Source organism: Leuciscus leuciscus, assembly GCF_965113295.1.
Source record: "Leuciscus leuciscus genome assembly, chromosome: 22".
NCBI classification, from domain to species: domain Eukaryota; kingdom Metazoa; phylum Chordata; class Actinopteri; order Cypriniformes; family Leuciscidae; genus Leuciscus; species Leuciscus leuciscus.
The window spans coordinates 2,061,616-2,082,929 of record NC_138746.1 but is presented as its reverse complement, the minus strand read 5'-3'; the positions used below and the strand labels follow the sequence as shown (position 1 = coordinate 2,082,929).

Below are 21,314 nucleotides of genomic sequence, written 5' to 3'. Positions count from 1 at the left end.
AGATCAATTGACTCCTAAATATCTGATCAAAGATTATACATGACATCTCCAGTTATTTTTGATAACCGGATATTTTAAATAATAATTTCTAACAAGACTGCAGTCAGAATTTTAGAGAGGAGCACAGGAATAAATAAAAAATTAAAAAATCATATTCACTACAATATTTCATTCATTTCCATGTCTTCACCGGCCTGGTAATAAAAACTATAAAATGTCCTGATATTTCCAGGTTTTTTATGACCTTATGTACTAGTATACATGCATAACATATTCAACTTAAACATTCCAAAGCTGGAAAAGTCCGGAAAGCAAACGCCGTTTTCATGAAATGTATAAAAATGCAGCAATATTTCAAGCATCTGGTTTGGATGTTTTAGAAGTTTTTGTGTCACAACAAACAGAATTATTTTTAATATTTACAGTCCAATATCAAAACACACTCCCACTTTATATTAAGTGTCTTTATCTATTATGTTATTAATCATTTGATGCAATACACTTACTTACCTGTACTTAAAAAAACCTATATAATTACATCTGTAATTGGTTTGTGTAATTACACCAATAATTACCACTTAACCAAACCTGGGTAACACTTTCTTTTAAGGTGACGCAGTTACTACATATACTTACTGTAGTAATAACAGTAAATTATGCATACTTACACTTAACTAACCCTAAACCAAACCATAACTCTATAGTAAGTACATGTAGTTAACTAATATTACTCAGTACTTGTTTGAGTTATTAAAATGTAACTACATCACCTTAAAATAGTGTAACGGTCCTAACCGTACCCGTATCCGCCTCAATAGCAGCAAAAGTGTTTTATGAATATGAGCACAATGTATGAAACGTCCTTTTTGATGCAAATATATACACATGTATACAGTATGTGATGGTCTTAATAACATAATATGATTTAGTTATTCTCTCTGCTTATAGTGCTGGATTACAACAGCTCAAGCTATGGTGTGCATGATATTAAATGTAATGCTTAAAAGAGAGTGGTTATGATTATTAAAACCAAAGAGGACCTTCAGCAAAAATGTCATTCTTTACAGGTGACCAAGTATTAAACGTGGTAAACAAAGTAAAACACTTGGGTCACATCATTAAAAATAGAAATATTTGATATATATTTTTAGAGCTTAATGTTTTTCTCTTTATATGGCGCACTTGTGGTGTAAATATAGTAAAGTTAAAATGATAATGTAGTGTTAAGAGTTGGACAAGCGCAAGCCAAATGTTTGTGTCTAATAATAATGCATGCAATTATATGCATGTGATTCAAAAAATAGCATCATAATGGTCTTAAATAATATTACATTAAGTGATAAAAGGAATTTTTCCTGGAATGTAAGTTTGCATTAAAATAATATCTGTTCGTAAATGCATGTTTAAATATTTTCTTTTTACTTTTTGAAATGGACCTACGGGTCTGAAGTAAAGAATGACTTGAAATGAAAAGACTCTCAATTTAAAGTGTGACCCAAAGCAAAGTCTGAGAAAGTTTTGGCCTGTTGTTATTGAATCCAGAAACGGGATATGCCTGCAGATGGTCCTGACACTCAAATCAGAGCAATTAACAGAAGCAGCGATGCCCTTCCAACAGACCTGTCCGGGCAGCTGGTGTGTGCATGAATCCAGAGCGCACACACACACACACACACACACACACACACACACACTCAGCTAATTATAGTCAGAGCTCACTTTACATGAACAAAATACAACACGATAAATACAAACATCATATCGCTAGAATCATTCCATAAACTATTACATTAGATTCTGTGCATATTTCTTGTGTACATGATTTACTAGGAAGGCACCGTTATGACATGCACATCTAAAATAGTCTGTACAAACATCTATACAGAGTGTGTGCCTTTAAAATGTATTTGCATGCATTAACTGAAATGCAATGCACTGAGGTCATCAGACAGCAAGGTTTGCTTTACCTTTGACTTCAGTGTGAACGCTCTGCTCCACAAGTGTGTAGATCTACTGCACCTGCTTACAATCCACTGAAACTCCAGCTTTCCAGAGTTTTCCTTAGTCTTGAGGAAAGTTAACCTTGAGTTTTCCCTAGTCTTGAGGAAAGTTAACCTTGAGTTTTCCCTAGTCTTGAGGAGAGTTAACCTTGAGTCTCCAGCAGCGCAGCAGCAGCGACGGCCTGTCCGGGAGAGCTGTCACCATGAAGCAGAATCATCCGTCAGCGTGTCGGTGGCAGGTTATCTGAAGGGAGGTGGAGGGATTTGAAGCGAGTGCCAGGGAATGAGCCGTCCTCATTGGCCAGTGCCAGTCTGGTGCACCTACGACGGTCTGGAGGGCAGAGAAGCAGTGCATTATGGGCGGTAACTGGAAATAATAGTTAAATAATAAACACATAATTGTTATGTTTGCATGCCAAGCACAGATGATTTTGAACATTCATTGTCATTTGCATTAATCAAAATTAACCCTGTTTTGAGGACAATTAAGATTTTGAAGTATTTATGTGTAATGCATTATAAAGGTATACATAATGTTTTCATAAATAATTGCAACCAAAGATAAAATGCATTTTATTTGCAGACTCTGCTTGTTATGTGTTTTATACGATTAATCACATCCAAAATAAAAGTTTGTGTTTACATAATATATGTGTGTGTTCTGTGTATGATTATTTTGTATATATAAATACACACACATGCATGTATATAGTTTAGAAATATTTGCATGTATATACTTAAATACATAATTTATATATAAATATTTTATATATAAATAACACATTTTTCTTAAATACATACATGCATGTGTGTATTTATATATACAAAATAATTATACACAGAATACACATTTTTCACAGAATAATCATTGCCTAGCATTAGTTTTAATGCATTATACTTACTTTCTAAACTTCTATAACAGTTATTCATGAGATCATACGATGCATTATAAGGTGCATTACAAGGCACTATATAAATTAAACATATTATTATTATTAATGCATTACAATATTTTATAATGCACTGTATATGAAGGGTTTAGGTAAAGTCTTTTGCATTGTGACATTACTGTGTTTACCCTCGAGTTCTCATTATTGCAACGGGAAAAACTCACAATTATAATCATGCTTTTCAATTCAAATAATAAAATAAAAGAAACAGACAAGATCAAACTTTTTGTTGATAATTGTTTATTTTCAAGTGTCCCGTCGCCGTTTTCCTCTTTTCATACATTGTTTTGTAATGAAACTATCTTTGAAAAGATTATTTTACACATACCCGAGGGTCGACTTTAGTTTTACAGCAATTACCCATAACTCTCTGAATATGGTGATCAATGTTTTGCTTCCTACTCACTTTAAAAAATATTTTTTCTACTAATTATATTATATAATGCTTGAATATACATCATATATATTCAACTATTTAACTAATGATCTATTTAGCATTATATAATGTAATACTGTTTGTTATTGGCTTAACTATAGTTTCAGTGTCATGTATTTATTCTAGATAAATTACGAGCAGCCCTTTATTTCACACCTGGATCTCAGAAGTCCTTTAACATCTGCTGTTTCTCACATCACTTATTGTGGTTCCAGGTTAAATGTGTGACTTTTTGGAATATTTATGGAAGCACATTTCTTCATAATTACGAGATGAAAACACAAAATTATGAGATAAAAAGTAATAATGATGAGATTAAAAGTTGAAATTGACTTTTTAAGTAACTTTATCTCAATTATGACTGCTCATAATTTTGACTGTGAATGACAATTTCATTCATAATTATGACTTTGGGCCGGATTCACAAAGCTATTTTAGACTGGTCTATAGTGTTAGATGAGTCTATCATGTGCTCATAGACTAGTCTAATGTAAGTTAGACTGTTTCACAAAAATAAAGACTGACTTAATTTAGACCAAAAAATTTAGACACCTTCCCCCCAGGCTAACTTACCCCCAGACCCCTTCCCCCCAGGCTAACTAACCCCCAGACCCCTTCCCCCCAGGTTAACTAAAGGCCAATTTATACTTCTGCGTCGAGGGTACGCCGTAGTGTACGTCGTAGGCTACGCACGTAGGCGACGCCGTCGTGAGCATTTATACTTCTGCGAATGTCTGTGTTGCTCTGCAGTTACACCGCCGAAACGCTAGTTGGCGCGGGTGGGTTTTAATGTTCCAGTTCCACTGTGTTTACATTCCTCGCGGCTGTTTTGAGTTTAGGTTTCTACGAGCAATGGCGACTGAAGGAGTCATACAGATGGCTGTATTTCCGCACTTCTTCAAGCAATCTCTCGGTCACTTGGTCTATTTCCATGGCTCTTCACTGATCTTCGGAATTTAAAAATGGCGGGCGGGCGGTGCAGAGTGCAGAAGATCATTCCGGAAATGGGTAGGAGGAAACGCGATGCTATCCAGCCGACCAATCACAGATCTTGCGGTCCGCGTCGCCGCGACGCGTAGTTACATTTTTGAGGAGGTGCGCGTCAGGGTACGGCGAAGGGTACGACGTATGGTACACGTCAATGCGTATGCTACGCCGTACCTTCTACGCGCACCCGACGCAGAAGTATAAATTGGCCTTAACCCCCAGACCCCTTCCCCCCAGGTTAACTAACCCCCAGCCCCTTCCCCCCAGGCAAACTAACCCCCAGACCCCTTCCCCCCAGGCTAACTAACCCCCAGACACCTTCCCCCCAGGCTAACTAACCCCAGACCCCTTCCCCCCAGGCTAACTAACCCCCAGACCCCTTCCCCCCAGGCTAACTAACCCCCAGACACCTTCCCCCCAGGCTAACTTACCCCCAGACACCTTCCCCCCAGGCTAAATCAGGTCTAAGACTCTGTCACCATGGCAACCAGCAGTAACAATCAGTTACATTACAGACAGCCAAAAGAAAAGGGAAAATGGCTCATAATTTAAACATTTCTTCTTGTTACTACATTCTCCGCTAAATTTCCCAAGTAAAATGTCCTTGTAACTGTTATACTCCTCCAACAAACACATATTATCCTCTGGGGTAAACTGCACTGAGCGGCTGAATGCGCTTACTCGATCCGCCATGTTTTTTGTTTTGAAAAGTGTCTTATTTTACCCAGAATGCATTGCAGTGTAGTCCTACTTAAGATAGTCAGAGTCTTGAGTGCTTTGTGCAACGGTCTGATTTAGATGTCCATCTGAAGTCTGACTATCTACTATATCTAAGCCATAGTCAAAGTCTATCTTTGTGAAACCGGACCTTTATCTCTTAATTTTGACTATGGCGATTTAAATTTTAAGACAATTTCAGCTTTATTTCATAATTATGACTTCATCTCTTAATTTTGACAAAGAATGACAATTTCGACTTTTAAAGTCATAATTTTGACCTTTTATCTCAAAGTATGACTTTTTCTCTCAGAATTTTGACTTAGAATGACAATTTCGACTTATGTCATAATTACCACAGCATAATTTATTTTTATGTGGCGGAAATGCGCTTCCATAACCATTAGATTATTTACTGATGCAAAAAGAAGAAAAAAATCTGCAGTTGTCATAAAAAATAAATGATGATTTACATATCACATATCACTTAAAAAGTCTAAAAGGAAGAAAGGCAAATAGCCAAAGGCACGTCATTATTAGGTAATGTGGTCGTCAAATAAAAGTGTGTCCAACCAAAGAGAACTCGGTTCACTACAGTAGTGATCCTAAAATAAAATAAAACTTTGCATTTTAACACAAGTAGGTGTTAATCTGGATTCTGAATACCTTCATTCATCACTTGGCAAAACATCCAACATCACGTTTCTTCAGTCTAACACGCATTAAACCATCCATTCTGAGACCACCGGATGATTCCACTGAGGGAAAAATAACTTAGAAGTAGAACGAGAAAACAGCCGGCTTGATCGGACAAACCAACCTGGAAACATCATGAACTCTGTGAAGCAAATCCAGAACAAGAGAAAAGAGCATTTCCATAAATCCAGCTCCTGTTTAACTGGACAGTGTCTCCACACACACACACACACACACACACACACACACACACACACACACACACACACACACACACACACACACACACACACACACACACACACACACACAATGAAGGCCATAGTGATGCTGCTCATGTTTGTGTAGTTCTGTAATGCTTTTGAATCCTCAAAATATCCGAGAATTCCCAAAGGACTGTGTGAAGCGCCTCTGCATCAGATCAAGTGTGTCCGGGCGTGTTGGGAGTCTTTCAGCTCACTGATGTAGTGTACAAATCCCACATCACTGTCACGACTCTTCACTCGCTCGCTTCCGAGACTGATCGCCCCTGCAAAACAACGGCTCAGGTCAAGAGAGGCATATTATATGAAAGTAAAATAATGCCAAACGTTTTTGAAACATATGCATTGCATTAATCGTGCTTGTGTTTCACACCCGGATCTCAGACGTCCTTTATATCTGCTGTTTCTCACATCACTTACTGTGGCTCCAGGTTAAATGTGTGACTTTTTGAATATTTATGGAAGCACATTTCTTCATAATTACGAGATGAAAAGTCTAAATAATAATGATGAGATTAAAAGTTGAAATTTACTTTTTAAGGCGAGACACGGCAGGCAAAAACATAGTTTTTTTTGTTACTGGTCAATTTTTTAGATTTTTGGATATTTGTCTTCAATAAACATGTCTACTTTCAGACTTGTGGTGAAAAAAAAGTCCAGAATACACATTTAGGTCTTTATTTTATTACACTTTGTCTGTTTGCATGATTTCTCATAATTCAACAAAAGTTGGCGTTCTTAATCCTCCGAGTCCCGCTGCTCCGCGATCTCTGTCTGCTCCCTGTCATCACACACACCGCTGGAAAGCTCTCTCTCTCCTGTACAATGCTGTCGGATCCAAATATGGTCATTTCCTTTTTATCAGCAACCAATCGTGAAAGTAAAAGGGCTGAATGCGCAATCTCATTGGCTGATGATAAATCTTTAAAGCCCGTTTTCTCAAAATGACCTTTCTCTCATTCTCCAAGTCCGAAATCTCCACTTCAGTCGCACCGATATACACCAAACTCTCCAGTCTTGTACCTAGTTATATTATGAAGACATTTACAGAGGGATTTGTAAATATATTATTCCTAGCCTGATTTATATAACATTTTATTCCAAAAAACATGGCGAAAATCTTTTTTTTAAGGCTATTGACATTATATTCTGGTTTACAGGATAACAAAAGTAGATATCCATAAATCCCTCTGTAATTTTTCTCACATCTAATATGTGAACACAATGACATTTTTTTAACCTTGCTTTATCCAATACTCAGATGTTTTTTTTTTTTATATATATGCAAATTAGCACATATTTAATTAGATATTGCCAAATTTGCATATTTAAACATTAAATTACAGAAAACTTGTAATACATTTTTTTTCTCATCTTAATGTAGGTAATCAACTGAGAAAGTGTCATGGTGATATCTGCTAGTTAAAAATGTTACCCTATTCACCTGTAGTGTCTCGCCTTAAGTAACTTTTTATCTCAATTATGACTTATAATTTTGACTGTGTATGACAATTTCGATTTAAGACAAATTATATCATAATTATGACTTTATATCTTAATTTTGACTATGGCAATTTTAATTTAAGACAATTTATACGACAATTTCAACTTTATTACATAATTATGACTTCATCTCTTAATTTTGACAAAGAATGACAATTTCGACTTTTAAAGTCATAATTTTGACTGTCATAATTTTGACCTTTTATCTCAAGTATGACTTTTTCTCTCAGAATTTTGACTTAGAATGACAATTTCAACTTTTGCATTAATCGTGCTTGTATTTTAATGCATTGTATTTTTAGGGAATGCATTTTTTAATGGGCTGAAATTCAACATTGTATATTAAAGCTGTGAATATTTCAATTCAAAACATTTTACAAACATTTTCATTATTAAAAATTCAATAATCCATATTTACCTTTCAGATTTCACTTCAAAAATATTAATAATACAACCTTATAATATTCACCAGGCAATATTCAGCCCATTAAATAAATGCAAGCCCTAAAAATACAAGCACGATTAATGCAATGCATATTTTTATGCATATATTTATGCAATGCATATGGCATTATTTTACTTCCATAACATTATTTAGCATAATGTGCATATGAGAGGTTGTGCGTCACCTGGAGAAGCCGGTCTGACAGAGCTCCATCTGCAGCTTCTGGTCCTGCGCCGCGTAATACTCCAGCTGAGACTCCAGAGCCGGAGGAGCGATCTGAGGAATGAATCTGGAGAACAGAGCCGGAGCGAGAGGGACCCAGTCTGTGGGGGGGAAACATGTGGATATAACGTCATCTTGACTGAAGTCTCCTGTCATACACTACTGTGGTGCATTTTAGAAAGAAGTGATATGTTAGAGGTGGAAATCTTTGGCTTGAATGTCATTTGAACTGTTTCCAAAGTGAACAAATTTGTGATTATTGTGCATTCAGAATGATTCAAATATATAAATATATAAATATATATATATATATATATATATATATATATATATATATGGGACCCAGGAATAGACTTTTGTGCACTGTAGTGGACATTATATTGTAGTGAATTTCTCTGACATCATACATGTCACATGACACAACCTGTGTGTCCTGTAAAGAGCAGATTCAGGGCTTTTCAGAGACACCAAAGGTTTGGACATTTCACCATGAAAACAACTTCTCCTTGGTCTTTAAAAAGGTCTGACATTAATTTAGTGATCAAATGTAGGAAATACGATAATATATTGTAATTATAATTTAAATCTGACTACTTTTCACATTGTATTTCATAAACCAACATCTCAGGAAACATTATGGGGTTTCAAATTAAACAATGACTTTCTGTTCCAGAACAGGGCGTTGATTTCATACATGTCCACTGTAGAGACATCAGGACTTACATCATGTTTATCAGGCATTTTGTGAGACACAACAAGAGATTATGGAAATAAATGATACATCTATATTCCTATGAAATATTAGATATTATTATTAAAATGTTGCTAATTATTACTCCAATTATTACACTTCTTTTTTCATGAAATGTTGCTCCAGGAACACATTAATGCACATTAGATACAGTGTATAGATGCATTGCATTGAATTGCCATTTTACCCACATATTGCATAAAGTAAAATGGTGTATCAATTCATTCCATTATATCTTTCATAAAAACAGATGAGAATCATCTTTATACAAATTTTGGTTAAAAAAAATCCTGAAACCCCAAAATGTATTGGCGATTGAAAAAAAACCAAAAACATTGTTTTTGCCTATACATATAATCTCATGTCATTTAATTTTTTAAACAACCGAGTCCTGGTGTCACTACAGAGGACAGAGCATAACGTATGAATACAATATCATTTTTTCAAAAATGTTTTTTTTTTTTTTTTTTTTACCATTTGTTTCTTATGCTCTAAACAATGTGATGACATAAAAATAAAAAAAAATAAAAAATCAATGCATTTTTGCCCTGATATCTTGAATTTGAGCTGTTCTAACAGCCTTCTCTATAGGCTTCATCACACAGTGAGTTGCTGCCCTGCTTCATGTTCGTCATGAAAAACATGAAAAGTGATATTTGCATAATCAAACATTTCTCCAGTTCAAATTGTTCCATCTAAAGCCTGTTGGATCTGTGAAAGACGAACACCACTGATGTGCATGAAACACACTGACACACACCCCTGTAACTGAAGCTCGGCTCAGGAACACAGACAGTGCTTCTGTCCGCTGTCTCTCATCACACCATTAAAGCCCCGGTTTTCACTCGCCCACAGTTTAGTGGAGATCGCTGACAAACACCTGAACTCTTGCCTGTCGTGTAGTGTGTGTGTGTTACTAATACAGTCAAACACATCTTACCTGGCCGGAGGGAGTAAAGACCTTTCACGACACTCTCCATGGTTGACGGCTTGACTAGAAACGGCATGGAATGAGCCTTTTTAAGAAGAGCTGAGAAACAACAATTAAACACAAAATTTATGTACAGTGCCGTTCTTCCTTCTCTCTCTTCTGCTCACCAAGGCTGCATTTATTTGATTAAAAAAATACCAAAAAAACAGTAATATTGTTAAATATTATGACAATTTAAAATGACTGTTTTCTATTTTAATATATTTTAAAATGTAATTTATTCCTGTGGTCAAAGCTGAATTTTCAGCATCATTACTCCAGTCTTCAGTGTCACATGATCCTCCAGAAATCATTCTAATATGATGATTTGATGCTCAAACATTCATTATTATTATCAATGTTGATTCTTTGATTAATAGACAGTTCAAATGAACAGCATTTATTTGAAATATAATCTTTTGTAACATTATAAATGTCTTTACTGTAACTTTTGATCAATTTAATTAATCCTTGATGAATGAAAGTATTGATTTATTTTATTTCTTCCCACAAAATTTTTTATACAAATTCTTACTGACGTCAAACTTTTGAATGATAGTGTTTAATGTTACAAAAGCTTTATATTTCAGATAAATTCTGTTGTTTTAAACTTTCTATTTATCAAAGAATCCTGAAATAAAAATGTAAATAACTGTTTTCAACACTGATAATAATCATAAATGTTTCTTGAGCATCACATCATCATATTAGAATGATTTCTGAAGGATCATGTGACACTGAATACTGGAGTAATGATGCTGAAAATTCAGCTTTGATCACAGGAATAAATTACACTTTACTATATATTCACATAGAAAACAGATGATTTAAATTCTAATAATATTTCACAATATTACAATTTTTTTGGTATTTTTAATCAAATAAATGCAGCCTTGGTGAGCAGAAGAGACTTATTTTAAAAACGTAAAAAATCGTACCGATTCAAAACTTTTGAACGGCTGTGTATTTGCAAAGTTCCAGTTAGAATGTGATAAAATTGCATTTCTTCTTTATAATCTAAAAAAAATCATTGTCCAGTAATATAAAGGACTCTTGTGACACACACTCACGCAGTAACACACTGACGTGCTTCTCGGCCACATGATCTGAGAACAGCTTCATGAGGTCGTCCCGCAGGTCTCGGTTCAGCTTGGTTTCAATGTAGAACTTGTTCTTTAACAAAGTCATGTTCAAAGGCAGATGCATTAATACAGAATTCAAATATGATCTGATAAGATCGAATCCAAAAACAATGACTATTTGCATGTTACCATGTAGATGAAGACGGGAACGATGCAGTGAAGGGCGGCGGTGTACTGAGTCAGAGCCACGTTGAAGTTTTCAATCAGATGTTCTGGAGGACTGGCCTTTAGAAGAGGTGATTATGCTTTATTATTCTGATGCTCTGATCAGAGTTTCATTACGACTACGGGCCATTTTCAGTACATGCACTCCAGTTTAATACAAATTCTAAATCAAAATTGATGAAAATATTAATGCAATTAATAAATTAAAAAAGTAATTTTATTAACATTTTAAATACATTTTTGAGATTAAAGTCGAAATGTTTCGAGATTAAAGTCGAAATGTTTCGAGATTAAAGTCGAAATGTTTCGAGATTAAAGTCGAAATGTTTCGAGATTAAAGTCGAAATCTTTCGAGATTAAAGTCGAAATCTTTCGAGAATAAAGTCTTCCGTAGAAGTTGTGTGTGTGCTTGCCGTTATTTCACATTGCCGCACAGGCATTCATGCGTGTGCGTGCGTGTGTGTGTGTGTGTGTGTGTGTGTGTGTGTGTGTGTGTGTGTAAACTGGATCTAGACAAAATAATAGCTTTTTACTTTTATCTGGGCTTTCAACAAAGGGATATTCTACAGGTCTACCAACATGACAATAGGCTATAGGACTTTATAAAATACACTGTCAGACTGGATCAAGATATCCAGCTTTATGAATGAATGAATGAATGCATGAATGAGGCATTTATATAGCGCTTTCATATGTCTACTGTAGGCCTACACTTAAAAGCGCTTTACAATCATTTCAGGGAATCTTTCCTCAACCACCAGTGGTTATTATATTTGAGGAAATCACGGGATCCGGCCAAATGATTGGATACAGAATGATGCACTTAAAATGTATCCAGAACGTACGGTGTCTATTATAGACGGCAGTTCGACTTCACAAGCGCATGTATTTACACACACGCACACGCATGAATGCCTGTGCGGCAATGTGAAATAACGGCAAGCACACACACAACTTCTACGGAAGACTTTATTCTCGAAAGATTTCGACTTTAATCTCGAAACATTTCGACTTTAATCTCGAAACATTTCGACTTTAATCTCGAAACATTTCGACTTTAATCTCGAAACATTTCGACTTTAATCTCGAAACATTTCGACTTTAATCTCGAAACATTTCGACTTTAATCTCGAAACATTTCGACTTTAATCTCGAAACATTTCGACTTTAATCTCGAAACATTTCGACTTTAATCTCGAAACATTTCGACTTTAATCTCGAAACATTTCGACTTTAATCTCGAAACATTTCGACTTTAATCTCGAAACATTTCGACTTTAATCTCGAAACATTTCGACTTTAATCTCGAAACATTTCGACTTTAATCTCGAAACATTTCGACTTTAATCTCGAAACATTTCGACTTTAATCTCGAAACATTTCGACTTTAATCTCGAAACATTTCGACTTTAATCTCGAAACATTTCGACTTTAATCTCGAAACATTTCGACTTTAATCTCGAAACATTTCGACTTTAATCTCGAAATGATCGCTTTTTTTTTTTTTTTTTTCATATATTTTTTTTTTTACGTAATTTTTTTTTTTTTTTTTACGTAATTTTTTTTTTTTTACGTTGCGGTTCAGGGCTTCCGTACAAATGTATTAAAATATTAATAAAAAGAAAATAAATAAAACGTTTTTTTTATGTAGACATTTATAATTACCGATTATTTACTTGCTAAATGTCTTTTTTTTTTTATAAAAACAATAAAAAAAACGATATAAATAAATAAAAAGTCTTAATAAAATAATTGGTATTTTTTATTTAAAATGTGTTAATAAAAATGACTTTTGAAATAGTTATTATTTATGCATGCATTATTTTGCTTCTTTTATTTAAAATAACATTTTGCCATGTATAAAAATGCCTTATATTAAAATGTAATTAAAAATTACTTTAAATATATATATTTATGCATGTATTATTTAGGTTATTTTATCTTAAAATCATATTGTGCAATATATATATATATATAATTTTTTTATGCAATAAAAATGGTCTTTAAAATACATATTTATGCATGTATTATTTTGTTTCTTTTATCTAAAAATCATATCTTGCCATGTAGATCAATGTAAAAATTCACAAACACTTGATTTGAATGTGAGAGAATGATTTCAGTGTCACAGTGTGTCAGTGTGTGGATGGACGGACCTGTAGCTCAGAGGACACTTGCTCTAGATGAGACGTGATCTTCCACATCAGGTCATTGTAGAGCAGCTCTGAGTGCTGTTGGCACACGCACTTATAGACGTGACTGGAAGAGGACACAGCAGAAATATGTGTTAACTCAAAAACAAACCCGAGCACGAGCACGATGTTTGATGCTTCACCTGGAAGGAGCCCTCACCTGTAGATCTGCTCGTATGAGATGGAGATGTGCTCCAGCGGGCTCTGGGTGAGCAGATGCTCTATGGCTCGCTCTAGTTTTGGCCAGTAAACGGTCCTGTAATCTTCTGCTGTCATTGCGTTCAGGACTGCACACACGAACACATGAACATCAGGGTCAAAGCAACAAACTCCTCTTCTCTAGCTCATACTAATATGATATCAGTATTCTGCAGAACCGACCCATGGTGCTCAAATAATACCGTATTCAGTGCAATGGTATTATCATGAGGTAATACTATAGTAATACTTGTGATTCCATGTTTTTGGATATAGCAATATTTTTTAAGACACGGAAACAAGGCAATAACATGATAAAAAAAAATTATAATAATAAAAAAAATATATAATAATAATTATATATATATATATATATATATATGTATATATATATATATATAAAGATTTTTCATTTTTAATTGTTTGATGAATAGAATATACAATTATTTTAAGATGTTTGTATTAATTGTTTGATGAATAGAATATTATATATAAGTATTTTAAGATTTTAATTTGTAATTGTTTGATTAATCAGTTTTTTTCAGTTGATTAAAGATTTTTTTTTATTCTTTGATGAACAGATTATATATATATTTTTTTTTATTGTTTGATGAATAGAATAGTATATATATATGATTATTTTATGATTTAACTTTTAATTCTTTGATGAATATATATATATATATATATATATATATATATATATAAATAAATAAATAAATAATAAGTTTAAGATTTTTCATTTTTTAATTCTTTGCTGAACAGATTCTATATATAATTTGTTTTATTCTTTGATATATATATATATTTTTTTTTATATATTTTTATATATATATATATATATATATATATATATATATATATATATATATATATATATATATATATATATATATATAAGGTGGCCCTTATTTTTCAAGTTTTGATTTATAACTGTCTGACCCCCTCAAGTTGTTCCAATACATGAAAAAATAATTCAGGCAAAATATGAGCTCATTTGAACAATATTTAGAGGTGGCTCGATGACGTTGAAATTTTGTATAATCAGTTATTATGCTCAATTTGTGATAATTACCACTTGCATAATTTTATCTAAACTATTTAAATTACATACTTGCTTATTTAATGGCAATTCTGAATTTACACCTATTTTGCACAAAATATATTCTATGCATTTCTTGCAGAAGCATAAATTGTGCTAACGACGGGCTAACGAAGCCACTTTCACAGAAATGCGTGTTGTAAAGAAACTCTGAACTATTGACTTTGAACTGTGCAAACTTAGTCCAGGCAAAGTAGCGTTTTATGACAGACTAACTGTAAAATAATTTTTTGCAGCTTAGATCATTTCTATGAGGTGTCCAGAACAACATACTAAAAGTCCTAAGAAATCCTAGTTGAGGAAATATGTTAAATTCTCACCAATCCGAGATGTGTGCCAATAAGGCTTTAATCCGTCTTCTGTGTGAGAGTGAATCATTTAGTTGGTAAGAATGACTTCTGCCTGTAATCTCGTAATCTTACCAACAATACCAATCATTTGTAAATCTACCAGGCCAAAATTTAATCTCACCACGTTACTAATGACTAAGATGGCTATTCTGACTTTCTTCTGATGTTATCTGTGGGGGAATGTCATTAGGTAAGGCTTGTTCGCAAAAAAAAAAAAAAAAAAAGAACTTAGAAAGCAACTGGAGGCAAGATTGTGCAATCAATTCTTAAGGTCAATATAAGTCTTTTTGTGGCAAGTGACCCAGGTAAGTGTGGCAAGTGACTTCAAATGTATGGTGTTTATGCATAGGTTAACTTACTGAATGGACATGAATGTGTTAGTTATTTGGCCCCTGTTTTTTCTACTTGTGACTTTATGGTTTCTTGGCCATAAGTCAATTAGGCCTAGTGTTGAGCTCATTTGCATATTTAAAATAGATTTTTCAAAGAAACTTGTAAAACAAAAATGTTACTTTTCATGTATACTTTCACTGTGTAAAGTTTTATTGTGGTAGGAGTAAAGGAAGAAATTAAGCCTATGCGGGTGTATTTTGGGTAGCCTATATTCGATTAGTGTATAGCTCATTTGCATATTCAAATTCATTTGCAAAGAAACTTGTAATACAAAAAATTTGACTCTTCATGGGTACTTTCATTGTGTAAAGTTTCATTTTGATAGGAGTAAAAGAAAAAAAAAACAGCCCCATTGGGGTGTATTGTTGCCTGGCCTTATTGGCAAACATCTCGGATTGATGAGAATTTAACATATTTCCTCAACTAGGATTTCTTAGGACTTTTAGTATGTTGTTCTGGACACCTCATAGAAATGATCTAAGCTGCAAAAAATTATTTTACAATTAGTTCTATTTTTGGCTCCAAAATTAGTTACTTTGCCTGGACTAAATGTGAAAAGATGCGTATCATCAGTTATCTTACAATAGTCAAATGTATGTTGTTGGTTAAATAATTAATATAGTACTCACACTGAACCGTGATCAAGTAATAGGCTATGTGATTTGATGCATTCTGCAAACTGTGTATAGTATTGAATACAATGATCAATGCTAAACGTTTTAGAATGAAGAATTTTGCTGACTTGTAGAATTGCCTAAAAAAAACGCGAACTTTGATGTGCTTGAGCTACCTCTAAATATTAATATTTTTGCCCCATTTTTTTTCTGGGGTGTTTTTAGCATAAATGGAACAAATCTAGCGGGTCAGGCTGCAGAAAAACGGAAAAAAAATGTTTTCTTACATTTAAAGGTAGGAATTGTCTAAAAAACTTATTTTCCAAATTTGTTTAAACTTTATTTATATATCAATACATAATTAAAATGTAAGAACTCTGAAAAAGAAAGTATAAAAATCGAGTGTCTCTAGACCTCTCACGACTGTTTTAAAGACAGCTCATTATTTCCATTCACTCCACCCCCTCCCTTCTGGGCTCCTTCCAAAGCCACGCCCCCAAAACACATGAACGCGCGACTCCGACCGCTGAGCTGGAAGACGCACTATTTACCTGAGACGAGCGGAGAGGAGCGCAGTGCATGCAGTGACATCATGTCAGAATCACATGTAATAAAAAAATCTAACTTTATCATGAATATAAACAAATAAGATGTATTTTAGTACTCACTATCAAGCTAGCATTGGTAAAGTTTAAAATATATATTTTTTGATTCGCTAACGAGCTAGTAATATCTATAAGGCAAAGCTAAAAACAGGTTGCATTGATACACGTTTTTTCCATTACCATCAGTTACACTGTGATGAAGATGAATTTCGTGTAAGATTCATAACATATATGGTGTTCTGCATGTAAGAGTTTCCATGATAAAAGCATTGACTCTGATGAGGACTACACTCCAGAGACAAGTAAGGACAGGTCCAGGGTCGAGGGCGAAGCAGAGGAGGTCGTGCAAGAGGCCGTGCAACTAGGGTCCGAGGATATTGACACGCGTTTTATTTCTTTGTTTATCCAAAGACTTTTTGTTCATTACCTTTTCTAGTACTGTCTTCCTTTTTTTGCCTTGTTTGCCTTCGCTAACTGCATATATGCCGGTAATGTGAATTTTGATTGCTCTTTCTCTGCCATTGTTGTGCTATTCCTAGGTTCCGTACCTCTTGAATTCCTCAAATCAAACGGGTGCGCGCAAGTGGGCAGATCCTGTGGCAAAAGGGTGGTTGCCATGGTTGCGAGAGAGTGACAGTCGCCTAAGCCAATCCTTTGTTTCGTCCCGGATGGAAATAATGAGCTGTGTTTAATGCAGATTAAACGGTCTAGAGTCACTCGATTTTTATACTCTTTTTTTCAGAGTACTTACATTTTAATTATGTATTGATATATATAGAAATTTTAAACAAATTTGGAAAAAAGTTTTTTATAAAATTCCTACCTACCCTACCTTTAAGGGCCACCCTAATATATATATATATGGCAAGCCGTTTTAGCTTAAATATACATATATATATGGCAAGCCGTTTTAGCTTAAATATACATATATATATGGCAAGCCGTTTTAGCTTAAATATACATATATATATGGCAAGCCGTTTTAGCTTAAATATACATATATATATGGCAAGCCGTTTTAGCTTAAATATACATATATATATGGCAAGCCGTTTTAGCTTAAATATACATATATATATGGCAAGCCGTTTTAGCTTAAATTGTACCCAGCGTTACTCGTCGTAATTGCATTTTTACTAGTAAGAATTCAATTAGAGAGCTCTACAATTCAGTTCTTACTAGTAGCAATTACAATTAGAGAGCTCTACAATTCAGTTCTTACTAGTAGCAATTACAATTAGAGAGCTCTACAATTGAATTGTTACTAATAAGAATTACAATTAGAGAGCTCTACAATTGAATTGTTACTAATAAGAATTACAATTAGAGAGCTCTACAATTGAATTGTTACTAATAAGAATTACAATTAGAGAGCTCTACAATTGAATTGTTACTAATAAGAATTACAATTAGAGAGCTCTACAATTGAATTGTTACTAATAAGAATTACAATTAGAGAGCTCTACAATTGAATTGTTACTAATAAGAATTACAATTAGAGAGCTCTACAATTGAATTGTTACTAATAAGAATTACAATTAGAGAGCTCTACAATTGAATTGTTACTAGTAAAAATATGAATTAAAGATATGTATAATTGCAGAGCTCTGTAATTGAATTAAAGAGCTCTGCAATTACATTCTAACTAGTAACAATTCAATTGTAGAGCTCTCTAATTGTAATTCTTATAGTAACAATTCCATTGTAGAGCTCCGTAATTAAAAATGAATGGAAGTCAATGGAGACATATGACTAGTAAAAATTCATTTGTAGAGCTCTCTAATTGTAATTGCTACTAGTAAGAACTGAATTGTAGAGCTCTCTAATTGAATTCTTACTAGTAAAAATGCAATTACGACGAGTAACGCTGGGTACAATTTAGGCTAAAACGGCTTCCCATATATATATATACATACATATACACAGGGTTCTCAAGTCTCACGCATTGGCCGTGAGACACACGCAATTCAACCAGTTCACACGCTCACACGCCACACCATGTATTTCTCACGCTGAAAAGGCAATGCCAACCAAGTTGTCCTGCAAGCTTTATAACGTTGTGTACGAGGCGCACGCACACGCACCGTACGTTCGTTACTAGGTAACCAACAACATCGCGCGAACGCGCTGGGTTTGTGCTGGTGTAATGCATTGGTCAAAAAAAGTAGGTTTTTTTTTTCTGACAGACCAGCCCATGAAACATGTAGATCAGCGGCCCATTGGTTCTTTTCTTGATTGACACTGGGCTGGCCAAATCACAACTTTAAACGAGTGAGCGAGCGTGCAGCAGTGTCAGTGTGTATCTGTCAAAATATTCAGCGAGATGGAGAAGAAACGCAAGGAATGTGCAGAGAAATAGCGTGAAACAATAGAAACTGGCCCTTAAAGCAGACACTGTAAACTGTGTCAAAATATACAGTATGTTTTCTGCCCTTCATCAGCTCCTGTGATGATGATGATAGTGAGGAGGATCAGGAGAGAGATGAGTAATCCGCGGTAAGCATAACTACTTTCAAAACACTTAGGCCATGTCATGAGTGTAGGAACCCATAACCCAGTTACAGATTATTTCCATATCTGCATATTTGACGATTACCGCAATTCACTAGAAATTTAATGAGAGGCGTTTGTAAACCATGTTTTCCGCCAAAATAAAAGCTTGATGCAGTTTGCGTCAAAATAAAAGATCATGTGCTTATCTCTTTCAAGTATAGAAATAGGTACAAATCTAATTATGAAAGTTTCCTTTATTTTTTAGTGCATTTGTTTTTACAAAATATAGCTATTACGGTCATAGGATTAATATTATAACTATTATTATGTAGTAGGTGTAATGTAAATAGACACTGTAACTAAAAGAAGTTTAAATTTTTCTTTGTTTAATTTGCACACTGAATATAGTTTGGAGCTTTTAATTTTGAACTCTCAAAGTGCACCAGATTGATGGATTTAACATTAAAATGCAAAAAAAATTCTCACGAGGGGCAATTTGTTATATTTTTGTATATTTGTAATTTGAAATATAACATTAAATAGTATATTTGATGTGATGAATTGCTCTGTCATTTATCAGATTTACCAATTGTTATAATTTCAATTTGTGCTGGTTAATTATGAACAATGGGTAAAATTGGGGGGCGGGGACAGGCGGGGGCGGGCCTCCATTAAGGCTCCTCCCCTAACCGCATGTGATCTCACTCCAAGCTTTTGATAAAACTTGAGAACCCTGCATATACATATATACATATACATATATATACACATATATATATACACATACATATACATATATATATACACATTCATATACATATATATACATTCATATACATATATATATACATTCATATACATATATATACATTCATATACATATATATATATTCATATACATATATATACACATTCATATACATATATATACATTCATATACATATATATATACATTCATATACATATATATACACATTCATATACATATATATACATTCATATACATATATATATACATTCATATACATATATATATACATTCATATACATATATATATACATTCATATACATATATATACACATTCATATACATATATATACATTCATATACATATATATATATACATTCATATACATATATATACATTCATATACATATATATATATATATATATATATATATGTATGTATATGTATATATATGTATATGTATGTATATATATGTATATGAATGTATATATATGTATATGAATGTATATATATGTATATGAATGTATATATATGTATATGAATGTATATATATGTATATGAATGTATATATATATGTATATGAATGTATATGTATATATATATATATATATATATATATATATATATATATATATATATATATATGTATTTATGGCTAACGTTACGGGTTTTGGACATGTTCTTAGCAGTACCTTGAAATAAATACCATGCAAGAAGAATTTTTGTAACTTTACCATGGTATCAAAGTAGCTACCATGGTGTTGCCCTCAGACACATGACAGTGTACAGTACCGTTAGGAGTTGAGACTCAGAGTTAAACTCACGGAACTTGGAGGCCGCGGAGTTCAGGAGCAGCGCGGAGCCGTGAGTCGCAGAAGTGCCCGAACTATCGGACTCACTACTGGAGTCCTCATCCACACACACCTGCGCAGGTGAACACACACTCACACACACTCCCTCAGCGCCACAGTTATGGTTATCATCCTCAATCCCCTCCAGCGGCTCCTCCTCCATCTCCTCCATCGCTGACACAACTCTAACAGTCCATGTCAGCTCAAATCCCCTTCAGCTGATCGATGATCCACGCATATTCACGACTTCACTTTCACTCCTGTTTATTTTGTTGTCAATCCGAAGCGAGATGCGACACGGACTTCCGTTATACGGCGGATGCGTCAAAACAACATGTCAAAATAAGAGTCCGCGGTCGATAGAAAAAATATGAATGTATTTTTATTTAAAAGATTTAAGGAAATAATGATTGATTGAGTAGGATAATACCACAGTAAAAAATCTTGCTATTCTTCAAACATAAACATTTGACATATTGTCCACTCTACTACCATTCTTCTGACTTAAATTTAATTT

General features: G+C 33.8%; 2 protein-coding genes and 2 long non-coding RNA genes across 9 annotated transcripts in view; 2 read left to right on the top strand and 2 right to left on the bottom strand.

Moving 5' to 3' along the window:
• mypn (myopalladin) overlaps nt 1–2,351 on the bottom strand; it is a 36,257-nt gene extending 33,906 nt beyond the window's left edge. Inside the window, exons 1-2 of one of the 3 annotated variants that reach the window (XM_082153274.1) lie at nt 2,116–2,351; nt 1,968–2,082 (exon numbers count right to left, since the gene is read on the bottom strand). The gene's annotated coding sequence lies outside the window, so the exon portion shown is untranslated. Of the gene's footprint in view, nt 1–1,967 lie in introns of all 3 variants that reach the window. The other 2 variants (XM_082153273.1, XM_082153275.1) reach the window with 2 other exon arrangements.
• LOC309486272 overlaps nt 1–21,314 on the top strand; it is a 233,032-nt gene that overhangs the window by 130,136 nt on the left and 81,582 nt on the right. The gene's annotated exons all lie outside the window — the stretch shown is intronic.
• Nucleotides 1–21,314, top strand: part of LOC309486277 — a 75,591-nt gene that overhangs the window by 3,850 nt on the left and 50,427 nt on the right. The window lies entirely within an intron of this gene.
• Nucleotides 5,317–21,108, bottom strand: cacul1 (CDK2 associated cullin domain 1). Of its 4 annotated transcripts, none has more exons than XR_014201405.1 (9): nt 20,771–21,108; nt 13,600–13,726; nt 13,404–13,506; nt 11,212–11,307; nt 11,011–11,113; nt 9,911–10,000; nt 8,182–8,320; nt 6,038–6,315; nt 5,317–5,999 (listed from the first exon to the last, which is right to left on the bottom strand). XR_014201405.1 is itself a non-coding variant. In XM_082153480.1 (8 exons), exons 1-8 carry the CDS (start codon nt 20,967–20,969, stop codon nt 6,276–6,278), a joined length of 897 nt encoding a protein of 298 aa, XP_082009606.1. In that variant the 5' UTR covers nt 20,970–21,108; the 3' UTR covers nt 5,317–6,275. The 4 variants fall into 4 exon arrangements, 1 of the variants encoding a protein (XP_082009606.1); XR_014201406.1 differs by having other exon boundaries at nt 6,052–6,315; XR_014201407.1 differs by having other exon boundaries at nt 6,056–6,315.

Coding starts and splice junctions, on each gene's coding strand:
- cacul1 (XM_082153480.1), bottom strand. CDS start 20,969: ATGGAGGAGATGGAGGAGGAGCCGCTGGAGGGGATTGAGGATGATAAC. Junction 13,507..13,599: donor TCATACGAGCAGATCTACAG/GTGAGGGCTCCT, acceptor GTCCTCTTCCAG/TCACGTCTATAAGTGCGTGT. Junction 11,114..11,211: donor TTCCCGTCTTCATCTACATG/GTAACATGCAAA, acceptor ACTTTGTTAAAG/AACAAGTTCTACATTGAAAC.